At 35.4% G+C, this 16141-nt stretch overlaps 1 protein-coding gene across 1 annotated transcript; it reads right to left on the bottom strand.

Moving 5' to 3' along the window:
* Positions 1-6355: 6355 nt before the first annotated feature.
* LOC135635271 (probable ascorbate-specific transmembrane electron transporter 1) lies at positions 6356-15410 on the bottom strand. The gene is made up of 4 exons (XM_065146241.1): positions 15005-15410; positions 14017-14065; positions 13728-13927; positions 6356-6776 (listed from the first exon to the last, which is right to left on the bottom strand). Exons 1-4 carry the CDS (start codon positions 15380-15382, stop codon positions 6468-6470), a joined length of 936 nt encoding a protein of 311 aa, XP_065002313.1. The 5' UTR covers positions 15383-15410; the 3' UTR covers positions 6356-6467.
* Positions 15411-16141: the final 731 nt, after the last annotated feature.

Here is a 16141-nt window from a genome sequence, read left to right as displayed (position 1 = left end):
CCCGCACCCGGGGACCTTCACATGGCCTCTGCAAAACGGTGGGCCCGATGATGTGGACCGCAAAGAACAGGTGGGACCCGACTCCCATGTGAGTCGATCCGTAGGTCGTGAGAAGTTGGGTCGGTTCGGTGGAGCCCGTGAGCTGCCATCATCACCGACCCATCATGATGTCACTCCATGATGCAACGTGAACCGCTCGATCCGCCTTTATCATAAAAATAAAAAAAAGGAAAAACAGAATTACTAATCAATTTATTTAAAAAATCAATTTAGCTGGTAAAATCTTTTCGTTTATATTTTAATAAATAAAATTTTTTTAGGATGATATATATATATATATATATATATATATCCCATACATGGGAATAATTTTAGGGGTGATTTTCAATTCAATAATATTTTTTAAAATAAAATAATTCATTTAAATCATTTTTAAAATACTTACCTCCCATTATACCACCACATCTCGCACACGTGTTGTCGACGATGACGATAAATCCATAAGTAGCGTATATGACGACAAATAAAAATCCATCAATAAATATTATAATCCTCCGAGCTAAAGGGTAAAAGTATGTCCCCAGAAACAGAGATGAGGGCCGTACGCGACCGTTGGCGTAGTTAATGGTGACGGTGTGGAGGTGTCGGCTGGTTCAGGAAATTAAGAACGAAAAAGATGATAATGTTGACGTCGCCATCACCACAATAATATGTGAGCGGTGTGGTTGGTCACACTATTCATTGACCCACACACTGTCCTTAGGCTCACATGCTAGCTATTGAATCTAACAATAGTAAAACAATTATAATGTATATATATATATATATATATATATTAAGGTAGGCAACTATGATAAGACATATCTGGTTCTACTTGCATATGCTTTTCAACTTCACGGTGGATGATGAGAGGGTTGGAAAAGACAACATAAATACCAATCACGGGGACATTTCAATTAGTGTTGGTAATTAGTCCACATCAAGAGGTGTGGATATTTAGAGGTGGTGTTTTGGGTCGTTCCTCTTCCCCAACACACTTGTGTTGGACAAGTGGAGGCAGAGAAAGCTTGGTGTCATGTCCTCATGATACCATCCGGCTTGTGTCGTGTTGTGCTTCGATTACGTAGCTTCCTACCTCATCTCTATCTTGCTTTTATGTTTTTTCTTGTTGCGGCATTAGATTTCTGCAGCAAGATAATGAAAACGAGAGAAAAGAAGTATCTTCCCTCCTCTCTTTTTTCTTTATTCTTTTTTATTTTATTCTATAAAGAGATTAGATTGTGATAGAGGAGAATAAACTTTAAGATAATTGTAATCTCTTTTTTTTTTTTTACACAAGGGCATAAAAAGATGGATGATTTCTATATAAACAATATTTTTTTTAATTTTTTTCTCAAAAAATTACTTATTATTTTTGTTTTTCTCATATGCTATCCCTATTTGCTATAATTCTATAAATGTCTTTCCTTCCTACCCACTCGTCTACACTCCGAGATAAGTGATGAGTAAAAAAGGGACAAAAATTATAAGGCCAATAGACCTCGTACGAGAAATAGATAAAGACGACATGCATGAAGCCTTATAACGATAAGAAGGGATAGAGTTAACAAACACAGAAAGACATCGCATAAATACAAGCATAAGGCATGGGCAATGAGCGAGCGAGCGATACCGATGAGACAAAGGTGGTGAAGACGATCATGTGAGAAGAGAAAAAAAGAACATTTATGAAATTATAGTAAATAGAGATACTACCTTCAAAAAAAAAAAACAAGCGTTATATTTTGAGGAAAAAAAAATCAAGTGAAGGGTTTTTCAAAAAAATCGTCCATCAAATCGTTGGCACGGAGGTCCCCAAGAATCAATAGTGCGATCAAACAAGTAGTACTTAAAACGTTGCCATGGCTTTGGATCCCTCGGAGTAGAGTTCCTTCTATGCAATTGTGTGTGGGGCATTGGATTCGAAATGTCGAGCCTGACAGCGAAGGTCTGTCGGCAGCCAACCTTTGGGATGGGTCGTAATCCGAGTTGTAATCCTGCAGCCATGTGTCTTTGTTCGGTGTCTGTCCACCGTTCGTTTCCCTCTCCCTTCGCCCCCATCCAACCATGTTATCTCATGAGACATGTGGATAGGAGACTTGTGAGCCTCCATTCCTCATCTCTCTCTCTCTCTCTCTCTGGAGACAGACAAACAGGTGAGCCCATTGAAGATTTGGTGGCCTTTACAACTCATCGGATTCCCACAGGCTTCAGAAACACTGCGTCAAACAGGGATGAGATGGGGTCGAGCCAGGTGGATGCCAGTTGGTTCTTGGTCGTATCCTATGCTTAAGTAATACCCATTAATCTGTAGGAGTCAATTGTGACTAAAAAGAAAGTAAATTTTGAGGTCATTAAGCCAAATTGAGTACATACCTTCTCATCTCGGTGTACAATATAAAGTGAATCATAGTATTCTTTCCAAAAGGAAAAGGTAAACAATTGCCAGAGACTTTGGGAATTGCAATCATTGAAGTCAGTCTTGGGTTGGATGATAAACTCTTGGTACCATTGTCAAGTTTTCTATCTATAAGACTATACAGACAAAGATACTTCGATGGAATCATTGTCAAGTTTTCTATCTCTGTTAGCCTTACATTTGTTACCTACTTAATTAGTTTATGATTTCTTTGAGTTGTACATGAAGTGTAGGAGGTAAGGAGGAGATCGAAAGGGGTTCATGATATATGAGATGCAAGCTCGATGGTACTGTGGTCTCTTCCCTTGTCCTGCTAGTACACAAAAGGTCAGATGTGATGGCTTGCCTACCGCTACAGGGCATATTAGTCGATGCTGCTGACAATGGGATCGAGAAGATGGCAATCATATGTCGAGATCGGTGATGTCCTTCAAAAGTTACACTCGGATGTACAAGTTGTATCCACTTTGGTCTTTAGTGGCAACGAACCAACCGATGGCAGAAGATGATATCAATTGTGGCATCATACAAATTGATGGCTGAGATACTATGGATTCTGCAATCAGAATTCTTCTATTAGGTCCCATGTTTGTCTCTAAGAACTTGGAAATTTCGAAGAGAGATTACCAGAGAAAACAATCCAAAATAGCACAAGACAAACTGTCCCTCCCAGTAACGAAGCAAGGCATCTACCGAAACCACTGAGAAATATGGACAGTAAGCTCAACGGGACAAACCAAAAAGAGGCAATGAGAGACATATCAAGAACAACTTATATTACTTTGCTAACAAGAATCAAATGTATCAATGTACTCTTCAAAACATAAAACATACTCAACTAGCAACTTCTCATCTAATAATAATTCTGCTTTTATCCAGAGAACTAAGAAAAGGAAACATAGGACATAGCTTTACTGCTAGACTTGTCATCTTTGTATAAAAGCTGCCTCGTAGCCACCTGTTTGTTCACAAACAAAAAGCAAGTTTCTATAAGAAACCATGATCTGATTCTCCTAAGACACTGTAACACTTATCCTTAAGTTCCAATGTTGCAGTGTCATTGTCTACTAAAGTTTAGACTTTAACTTTAGTAGGTTGGCATCACAGCCCTTTGCTGTCCCCAAGGGTTACTATGCAAAACTCTTTCCGCCTCTTCAAAGTGAAAAGCTCACTACTAGAAGATTTCCTTTTTCTCTTTTGTGCTTTTAGCTTTCTTCCCCTGGGGCTCCAATTACAGGAGCTCACAGGCTGTACCAAAGGAGCAGCTACAGCTCTCCAAAATCCCACAACACAAACTTGCTCTATGTAGGTTCACTCTAGTAGGCCATGAACAGCACAACACAGTATCAGCTAGGCCAATTGCAGTCCACCTTATACCTATCTCACTTGTCACGGTTTACTTCCTCCCTTCTAGCGTAGCTATAGGAAAACAGATGTTATAATTCTACACAACTTGCAATAATTGATCCAGGGATCGCTATTACCTGAAATTCTTTTTTTTCCAGAAAATAAATCTTGTATTACTAAAACGAATACAATCAGTGATGGATAAATTAGAACCATAAGCGAGAAAAAAAGGATCCGGCTAATGGCCTCTTTGCAAAAAAGAACTTTTAGTTGACTGTCGGGCCAACCGATTCAGACTATTTTACTTGACCCAGCTGTTACCAGAAGTTCAACATGATGTTTACACCATGCTGTTTTACCTGTACACAACATAAAACACTGATATTTTCAGGTTTTTCACAATGATATGCTGTAGTGTATCAGATTGGTAATCATTTTTTATACCCAAGATTTAGCTTTTCTTTTATGTGTATGAACAGCTGATTGCAGTCACTTTGTCTATCAATCAGTGATTTAAAAAACGCTAGGCGCCAAAAGGCGCCAAGGTCCACAAACGCCCGAGGCGCTAGGCGCTCGCCCGAGCGGAGCGAGGCGCTAAATTATAAAAATATATAATATAATTATAAAAATATATAATATAATTATAAAAATATATAATATAATTATAAAAATATATAATATAATTATAAAAATATATAATATAATTATAAAAAATATATAATATAATTATAAAAATATATAATATAATTATTTAAAATTATCTAAATTATAAAATATATAATATAATTATAACAATAATTTTAAATAAATAAAAATTAATAATATTAAAATCAAAAAAATATATTATTAATCTATTAACAGAAAATTAATCATTTCAAAATTCAAATAAACTTAATATTAAGAGTATACTGAGCCTGATGGAGAAACGAGGAAGCAGCGGCGAGCGACGGCAGCGGCAGCGGCAGCAGCAGCGGCGAGCGGCGGCAGCAGGAAAGGGAAAGGAAGCGGAAGGCGCGAGCAGCGGGAGGCCTCGAGGGAGGCGCGAGCAGCGGGAAGGCTCGCGGGAGGGCTCGCAGGAGGCGAGAGGGCTCGCGGGAGGCGCGAGCAGCGGGAGGCGTGAGCAGCGGGAGGGCTCGAGGGAGGCGCGAGCAGCGGGAAGGCTCGCGGGAGGGCTCGCAAGAGACGCGAGCAGCGAGAGGGCTCGCGATCGGGATCGAGAGCGGCAGCGGCAGCAGGTTAGTGTTGGGTTAGGGTTAGGGTTGGGGTTATATCGGTTTAGTTGGTTCGATTGAACCAACTAACAACCGAACCAGGACCGAACCAGACCTAAAATTCTGGTTCGGTCGCCTTGGTTTACCTAGGCGCTCGCCCGAAGCGCCCAGCGCCTGGGCTCGGGCGAGCGCCCAGGCGGCGCCTGGGCTCGGGCGAGCGCCCAGGCGGCGCCTGTTTGAAGCGCGCCGCCTGGGACGTTAGCGAGGCGCTCGGGCCTCGCCTCGCCTCGCCCGAGCGCCTAGGCGAGCGCCCGAGCGCCTTTTGCAATCACTGCTATCAACAAAGAAATATAATGCTCTGTTAAGCTTAATGTATTACAAGCCAAGTCTATTTGAGTAGCAAATTACATGGTAACATGTCCCAATGTAACCTGAAAATTTTAGGATCTTTGGCTCAGTTAAGCTCATTCTTAGTTTTTTAGGTGTGTGGCACCTAAAATAATGGATCTTGCACACTTTGTGGATGCAAATCCAAGCGAAACATCCTTTGCTGAATGAAACATGTGATCTCCACTCTCCATCTGTGGGAGTTAGTAACATTTATTCTGTAGAAACCAATGCTATTCATGTGATCAATTTCATTTCTCCCATCCAAACCACACTGGACTCTGCACTTGCTTTCCATAAATATATCCGTAGTATATCTTGTTCAATCTCAATCCCATCCCTCCAACAGAATGTGTCTTACACTCTTTCTGATATACCATATTCTTAATGGATTTCAATATATTGGAAAACCTTTAGCGTGCCGAGAGTGAGGAGACGAGGTCGAACCTCTACATGTTGCTCTCTCTCTCTCTAAAATTGTTTGACAACTTCGACTTTGCATAATACTTTACATTTTAATTGACAACTGCATTTTTTAATCTTCATTACATTTTAGATTAATTATTAGTGTAATTGGCATTCAGAAATTAGCATAAGCATATCTTGACAACAATAACTGAATTATATGTATATTGACTGCAGGATTTATTATTGTGATTATGTCAAGCTTTCTCAAGCAAATTGGACAATGCTTGGGCTCAGGATGGCATGTTTGGGTGTCAAAAGTCTATGATATGTGTTATAACACCAAGGCAAATGATCTTGCTTATAAAGTATTTTATGAATCCATCAGAAATTATGCAACCAACTCAAACAAAAGAAAGTGTCTTATTATTCATGGCAACCAACTATATACACACAGCGAGCTATAGCTTTTCCCCTACTCACAACAGCAGTATTTAACAAACAAGTATCATGCAAAAGGTCTAACTGTGAGATGCTCATCTAGATCTATTGCAAGGAAATAAGGCAGTCAAATATGATAATTATTAGAAGTTTGGAACAGTGATATGCAACTATATATATATATATATATATATATATATATATATATATATATGTTGCTAATTCTCTGATATTTCAGAGTAACCACGTGGTGCATCAGCACGAGCAGGAGCAATAACAGATATCACAACTGAGGCTCCAAGAAAAATCAAAATAAGAGCAGTGAAATTTACCAAGAAGGCCTCTGAACTATACTTGTAGAGGCCTGAACTCTCCAGAAAAGTGAGTTTCTCCAGGAAGCCTAGCTCTGCAGTGGCCACAGCTAAAATGTAGACGAACAGCCCAAATAATACATGCCAAGGAAGAGATTTGCCTCTCAGTGCGGGTGGAGCACCAGGAAAGAAGAAGGTTACAAACCCGAGAATCCACTGCAAGGAAGAAATTAAAAGATAAAGTAACATTCAAGCTACAAATAAATCTGAAAGATAATGCAGATATTTTAATATTAAATCCAGCAGCAGTGCAGACTCTTCAGCAGAAAAATGAAGTTGCCAATTTCTAATCAATCTAATGACAATACCATTAAAATTGTCAAAAAGTATTTAAATTTATGTACTATTTATTAGGAAAGATATTATTGAGAAAAATAAATCATGATAAGATTATCATAATCCTCTCAATAATTTTGATAGTATGTTATCATGATCATGAACTGAACGTGATCTCCTAAATCATGATCTCCTAAATTTTGATAGTATTTTATATTTGTTATTGATTGAGAAAATCATATAATTACCATATTTTGTAATCTCTCCTTGTGTATATAAATTCATATACACTATCTATAAAATTAAACTAGTCATTATTTTACATGGTATCACAGCCACAATTGCTTCAAGGAGTTCTTTTTTCTTTTGATCCTCTCTTTATTATTGTTGCTTTGTACCTCTTCTTTCATCGTGGTTGAAGGTAGCATGTAATGCTTTGCTATTGTTGCTTTGTACCTCCTCCTTTATCATGGTTGAAGGTATCATTGCAATTTCTATTGAGCTTTATGTTCTAGCAAGCTTCTCTTTCTTGTAAGTGGCTCCGGGTCCTTTTCTTCTCCACGTTTCGACAAGGCCGATAATGCCTCTTCAACTAGTCACTCATCTCATATCATCCCCAATTTTTTTATTCTTGAAAATACTCTTGTCTTCATTAACGTTGTAGTCCAAGCTCCTTTCAAACTCACATCCACAAACTATACCTCTCGGTATACTCAATTTTATTTTCTTTTAATCAGCTATGATCTTATGGGTTATGTAGATGGCACCATCATTTGCCCTCCGCAAACGATTAAAGAGAATAATCTTGAAGTTGTTAATCCTAAATACACTTTTTGGATCTGTCAAGATCATCTTCTTAGAAGTACTATCATTGCCTCTTTCTCTCCTTAAATCATTCCCTATATAGCCTATACAAAATCCTCTTATGAAGTGTAGTCCAAGCTTGCAACAATGTATGCCAATTAATCTCGTGATCGCCTCATGTAACTTCAAGAAACTCTCTTCAAACTTTCTAAGGGTACAAAATCTATTTCTAACTACATGCAGCTATCAAAACTCAAGCCAATGACTAATGCACCTCTTGATGGTGAAGAGATCATTTTTCATGTATTAAATGGTCTTGGTTTAAAATATAAGGAAATCTCGACTGTGATTCGTGTTTGCATTAGTCCTATATCTTTTGAAGAACTTTATAATAAGCTTTCTGACTATGAAGCTTATCTTAAGCAAGAGTCACCAGCTTCTGATGCTACTTCTATTACTGTCAATTTTGCTAATAAAACTAATTCTAGCAAAAAAGGCAAGATCCACAATTAGCAAGACAATCATCCAAACAATCATTCTGGAGGCAACATGCAACAACATCACAATAAAAGTGTCAATAAATCTGGACAACAATTCAACAACAGAGTCACTTGTCAAATATATGACTTGTAAGACCATGTTGCTAGGAAATGTCATCGCTTATAAGCTGCTATTCCATGGATGTTCCGGCTTTCATACACATCTTATTCAACATATCCTATTGCACCTCCTACTCAATTTTCATTACCACCACCACGTGCTCACTTTGCTGCTCAATCTTTTCAACATTCATCAAACTAGCTTATTGATTCTAAGGCTTCTCATCATGTCACGTCTGACTTGAATAATCTATCTCTTCATTCAAATTATGATGATTCAGATGATATCATGATACATAATGGCAAAGGTCTTCAAATAACTTATACTAGTTCTACAAGCCTTTCTTCTTCCTCAAAATTCTTTTTTACTTTTTAAAGTTTTTTGTATTCCTGATATAAAATAGAACCTAATATCTATCTCTAAATTATGTTCTAATAATGTTTTTATTGAATTCTTATCCTTTTCATTTATTGTGAAGGATCTCAACACCGGGGCACATCTTATGGAGGGACTGAATAAAGATAAGAGTTTATGAGTGGCCAACTATTGCACCATCCAAATCCATCTTTGCTTTGGCCACCATCAAGGCTCCATCTCAAGAATGACACAATCGCTTAGGGTATCCTTATTTTAAGGTTTTAAATTATATTGTTCGTTCTTACAATTTACATTTATCATCATCATCTTGTCATCCTTTTTCGTGTAACTCATGCAAATGCAATAAAATGCACAAGCTTCCATTTTCTATATCCTCTCTCATAAGTAATTCACTTGTTGAACTTATATATTATGATGTTTGGAGTTCTTCACCAATACAATCTCATGGTTATTTCCCATGAAGTAAAAATCTGAATTATTCATTATTTTTCTGAAGTTCAAACTTATTGTTAAAAAGTTCTTTTAATGATCCATTATTTTATTTTACTATTATAATGGTGGTGAATTTCAATAACTTCCTAACTTTTTTGAAACCAATGGAATCTCTTATTTTCTTACCCCTCCACATACTCTTGAACATAATGGCACCACAGAACATCGTCATTAGCACATCGTCTAAACTGGTCTTACACTACTTGAGCTTCCTTACCTCTTCAATTTTAATTTTATGCATTTGCCATAACAACTTATCTTATTAATCGCATGCCCTCTCTGATTCTAAACATATTCACTATTTAAAAAACTATTTAAATCCACTCCTAACTATAGTAAATTATGTGTTTTTAGGTATCTATGTTATTCATGGTTAAAACCTTACATCCATAACTAACTAGAAACCTGATCAAAACCATCTATCTTTCATAGATATTATATTAATTAAAGTGTCTTTAAATGTTTTGATCCATCAACCAAAAGAATTTTCATTTCTTGTCATGTTGATTTTGTGGAATCTGTTTTTCCTTATAAATCACTTGACTCTTATTTACCTAGACAAACTTTCAATAACTTTATTAATTGGGTTCCCCAAATTCATGAGTCATCGCATATTATCATTTCTGTTTAGATCGAAATATCAACCCCATCAACGTCCATGCCTCAATTACTATAACACATTTAGCCTAGTTGTGAAGCCAACAACAATTCGTATTATTTTATATCTTGCTTTGTCTAACAATTGAGGACTTTGACAGGTGGACGTGAATAATGCATTTCTTCATGATCATATTTTTTAGGATGTATTTATGAGGCAACCTCTAGACTTTATTGATTACAATCTCCCTCAATATGTTTGTAAGTTACACAAGGCTCTTTATGATCTCAAGCAGGCCCCTCATGCTTGGTACCATGAACTTCGAACACATCTAGTCTCAGTTGAATTTCATAATTCTTAATCTGATAATTTGTTATTCATTAATTCTCATGAAGGTATAATAATATTTTTACTAGTTTATGTGAATGACTTAATTATTACCAGTAATAAACTAGTAATTATTAATTAGTTTATTCAACAGCTTAGAAATAAGTTTTCTATCAAAGATCTTGGGTCCCTTAGTTATTTCTTGGTGTTCAAGAAATCCACATAGTAAATTATCTATTTCTTTCTCAGCAAAAGTATATTCATGACTTTCTTGATCGTACCAAAGTGCTTGAAGCCAATATTGTTACTATGCCAATCTTTACAAGTGTTCCTCTTACCATATTTGATAATGCTAATCTCAGTAACGCCATTAAGTATCGTCAAGTTGTTGGGAGTCTACAGTATTTGACATTTACTCGTCCGGATATTACATATGCAGTGAATAAATTATCTCAATTTATGCACAAGCTTACTTTCAATCATTGGACAATTGTTAAATGTCTTCTTCGATACTTAAATGGCACTATTGATCATGGCTTATTTCTTTGAAAGGACTCTCCTCTATACTTCATGCAATTTCAAATGCCGACGGGGTAAGTAATAAGGATAACAAGACATATATTAGTGCTTATATCGTATTTCTTGGTCACGATCTAATCTCTTAAAGTTCCAAGAAATAATGCTCTATTGCAAGATTTTCTATGGAGGCTGAATATCGAATAATTGCTTCTACAACTATTGAACTTTGTTGGATTCAATCATTACTACATGAACTATTTGTGACAATCTCTTATCCTTCATCTATATATTATGATAATATAAGGGCAACATATATATGTGCTAATCTTGTATTTCACTCTCGAATGAAGTATATAGCTTTCGACTTTCACTTTGTTCGTGACAAGATTTAAAATGGTGAGCTACGTGTCTCTCATGTCTCATCCTCATCTTCTGATCAACTTGCATATGTTCTTAATAAGCTTTTGTCTCGCCAGCAATTCCATCTACTTTGGTCCAAGATCGGTGTCTCTGATGGGAGCACCATCTTGTGAGGGCATATTAGGAAAGATATTATCAAGAAAAATAAATCATGATAAGATTCTCATGATCCTCTCAATAATTTTGATACCAAGTTATCATGATTCTAAATCATAGAATTTATGATAACATATTATTATGATTCTATCAATAATAAAGATTATAATCTCAACATGATCTTCAAAATGATTTAGTGAATATTATATATATTATTAATTGAGAAAATCATGTAGTTACCATATTTTGTAATCTCTCTTTGTGTATATAAATTCATATACACTATCAATAAAATTAAACCAATCATTACTTCACACTATTTCTATCTACTTCAGTAATTTTTGTTATGCTGTACTAACTAACATACATGACTATCCTTGTAATCTCCTAAAGCCTACAACATCAAATAAATAATCAATTCATCTTCTATCATTTCCATGAGAAATTCCTCTAAAAAAATTGTAAACTACAAAAGTTATATTTGACCACTTCCATCTTATGCATTAAATACTACCTTTCATAAATCATGATAAGATTATCATGATCCTCTCAATAATTTTGATACCATGCTATCATGATTATAAATTATAGAATTTATGATAATATATTATCATGATTCTATCAATAATAAATATCATAATCTCAACATGATCTTTAAAATGATTTAGTGAATATTATATATATTATTGATTGAGAAAATTGTGTAATTATCATATTTTGTAATATCTCTTTGTGTATATAAATTCATATACACTATCAACAAAATTAAGATAGTCATTACTTAACACTATTTTCATCTACTTCAATAATTTTTGTTACGTTATACTAACTAACATACACGACTATCCTTGTTATCTCCTAATAAATAATCAATTCATCTTCCATCATTTATGTGAGAAATTCCTCTAAAAAATTTGTAAACTACAAAAAGTTGTATTTGACCACTTTCATATATCATTTATCTCATGCATTAAATATTATCTTTCATAAATCATGATAAGATTATCATGATCCTCTTAATAATTTTGATACCAGTTATCATGATTCTAAATCATAGAATTTATGATAACATATTATTATGATTCTATCAATAATAAAGAACATAATCTCAACGCGATCTTCAAAATGATTTAGTGAATATTATATATATTATTGATTGAGAAAATCATGTAACTACCATATTTTATAATCTTTCTTTATGTATATAAATTCATATACATTATCAATAAAATTAAGCTAGTAATTACTTCACATTATTTCCATCTACTTCAGTAATTTTTGTTACGTTGTACTAACGAACGGACACAACTATCCTTGTTATCTCCTAAAGCCTACAACATCAAATAAATAATTAGTTCATCTTCCAACATTTCTGTATGAAATTCCTCTAAAAAAAATTATAAACTACTATTTGACCACTTTCATATATCATTTATCTCATGATTAAATACTATCTTTCATAAATCATGATAAGATTATCATGATCCTCTCAATAATTTTGATACCATTTTTATCATGATTCTAAATCATAGAATTTATGATAACATATTATCATGATTCTATCAATAATAAAGATCATAATCTCAATGTGATCTTCTAAATCATAAAATGATTTAGTAAATATTATATATATATTATTGATTGAGAAAATCATGTAATTACCATATTTTATAATCTCTCTTTATGTTTATAAATTCATATACACTATCAATAAAATTAAGCTAGTCATTACTTCACACTATTTCCATCTACTTCAGTAATTTTTGTTAGGTTGTAGCAACATCACGACTATCCTTATTATCTCCTAAAGCCAACAACATCAAATAAATAATCTTCCATCATTTCTGTGAGAAATTCCTCCAAAAAATTTGTAAACTACAAAAGTTGTATTTGACCACTTTCATATATCATTTATCTCATGCATTAAACACTACCTTTCATAAAACATGATAAGATTATCATGATCCTCTCAATAACTTTGATATCATGTTTTCATGATTCTAAATTATAAAATTTATGATAACATATTATCATGATTCTATCAATAATAAATATCATAATCTCAACATGATCTTCTAAATCATGAAATGATTTAGTGAATATTATATATATATATTATTGATTGAGAAAATCATGTAATTACCATATTTTGTAATCTCTCTTTGTGTATATAAATTTATATACACTATCAATAAAATTAAGCTAGTCATTACTTCACACTATTTCCATCTACTTCAATAATCTTTGTTAGGTTGTACTAACTAACATACACAGACTATCCTTGTTATCTCCTAATGATCGCCTACAACATCAAATAAATAATTGGTTCATCTTCCATCTTTTCCGTGAGAAATTCCTCCAAAAAATTTATAAACAACAAAAGCTGTATTTGATCACTTTCATATATCATTTATCTCATGCATTAAACACTACCTTTGACCTCCCTCTCTCTCTTAAGATTAAGTGAGCACAGAGAGCAATGATCTATACCAATTGTTAACAAACACTGAACTTATACTCTTGTTTAACTAAAAACACAGGGAGCTAAAATAGTAATGCGGACCAAAGATTCAATAAATGTAGTTCAAGATGTTTACCTGAATACCATATAGACTGATTGTCCCAAGCCCAACCCAAGAATGCAAGCTGTACAGATTATCTATTCCGCTTTCATTGTGGAACTTGAAGGCAGCATAAATACCCACAGCACCAAGTACAAGAGCAATTGCATGAAGAGTGAAATGGACAATTTTATTCACTTCGTGATTCCATGGCAGAGTTTTATAGCTCATTATAGCTGTAAAACAGTCAAGAGGTAGGTGAACCAATATATATCATGTCCAACAACATAAATAACACTTGCACAATTGTTTTGACCTGACTTACCTTCACTCCCGATGATGATAAAACCAATCAGCATAAGAACTGGATGAATCTGGACATGAATAGATATCATTCTTAACATTGATCAAGGCCCAAAAACAGATCAAATTTACCAGTTGGATGAAAGCATGACATTAACTGCTCTGCAATTGGCTGTTATGGCTGAGATTCGGACAAAATTTGGCAATTAAACCTTCAAAACAATTTGTTCTTCCACGATTAAATACATCAACATCTTGATTTATGTAGTCAATAAAGAACATTTGATTGAGGGAGGAAACGTATGGAGATTTTGTACCCTCTACTTTGTGTATAAAAAATAAGTTCATTTTCTCAATGCCCACATCCCTGGAGATTTTAATATGTATGTTGTGGAGCAACACAGAGCAATAAGGTTTATTTTATAAGCTAATAGCCTGGAATCAACATTGTTTTTTTAGCAGAAACAGTTTTCTATAACTAATTGGCCAGACATGGTTATTGCAGAGCGATCATTATTAGGGTTCAACTACTCTCATACCCTTGAGCCTTAGAAATATAGGTCTATAGTACGATTTCTCGTTGTTAAGCAGAATCTGTGTCTGAAACCACATCAATATATACAGTAGCTGTAAAGAAAAAGAAAATAAAACACCATCGTTATGATTTGTTAATCGAAAAGAACTGGATAAACTATCAAAATAAGATCACAAAGAACAAATATAGAAGGAAAAAGAAATTTCTAACCAATTAACAAAGGGGCGAAAATAGTTTTTGCTTTCCTTCCTAAGATTAAAACGGGCTACAATTGATTTCTAGAATTAATCGATCAAAATCATCACCAGATAGGAACTAACAGAATACGCCACGACTTCTATTGATTTCTAGAATGAACAGGTGGGCGCTGACAGCAACAGACGAACAAAAAAAAAAAAAAAGGAAAGAATTGATTGTAGAAGGAATTCCCAACATGAGAGGAAGTGACGAGAACATGAGAGGAAGGATAGCGTACGTTGAAGATGAGGGATTTGTTGGAGGACTCGAAGGCGAGGCCGCCACGGAAGTGGACGCACCAGACGAGCACCATCGCCGCCGAGGCCAGTGCCAGCGCGTGCGATGCGTACGTGAACGGAGCGGCCTTCACCGACGGGAAACCAGCCATCTTCTTCACTTCTTCTCCAACTACCGCGTCCTCTGCTCTGTCCTCGTGCCAGGATGAGTCGTCGCGAGGAGGAAATCCTATGATAAGGCCGAGAGAACCCCGTCCGCCTAATGACGTCGTCACGCCTCCGTCGATCTTGCAGCGTTCATCTGATGATTCCAGGAGCGGATAGAGATCGGACCGTCCGTTCTCCGTTGCTGTTGGAGGGAACGTAGAGATCCACCTCATCTGCGTCACGTGGCTCTAAACTGCCACATACCCGTGTATTCTGTGTCTGAGAGGAAGATCGGAGAAATTTGTCACCTGACGGTCTTAAACAACTTATTTTTCCACCTAATTTCATCCGTCGTCAAACATTCTTGCACTAAATATTAAAAAACTATTTGTTTTTCCTATAAGAGGAAATGGTGGTTGCACCACGGTGTTTGTCTTCTAAAAAATTAACTCGGAAAAAAGAACAAACATGTGCGGGAAGAGAGAGAAACCATCGAAACCAATATAACGGCAACCTCTATCAGAAAGCTAAACTCGTCGTGTCTCCCAGCCCAATTCTTATATGGAGAAGAGAACGTTTATCTCTACAAACTATAAACTGCAACAATATAAGTTCAAGACAGCTCGAACATTCCATTTAATCAAAAACAGTAAGTATTCACCTGAAAGCTCAGAATGTCCGACACAGCTAAAAGCGGATGGAAGTCGATGCAAATCTTCGTTTCTGGTACCAACAAACTACAGTGTAGTAATTGCAGTGTTGGCTGAAATGTCGGTAATTAAAGAAAGCAGAACCAACTGCAGTTAAGTTACAGGAGTAAAGAAGATATATTCTGAGGAAAATTTCCAAGAGAAAGAAAACGGCCCATGTCAACAATCAATCATACGACCGATAAGTTGAAATAAAGCTACAATTCTGGATCAATTAGCGCACTTCCCTTTGTTGAAAGAATAAACGCTGTAGAGACACCTCTGAGGTAACATAAAACTGAA

This window comes from Musa acuminata, chromosome BXJ3-4 (assembly GCF_036884655.1).
Source record: "Musa acuminata AAA Group cultivar baxijiao chromosome BXJ3-4, Cavendish_Baxijiao_AAA, whole genome shotgun sequence".
NCBI lineage: Eukaryota > Viridiplantae > Streptophyta > Magnoliopsida > Zingiberales > Musaceae > Musa > Musa acuminata.
Note: the sequence above shows the minus strand (reverse complement) of the source record. Positions and strands in the feature narration are given on the sequence as shown.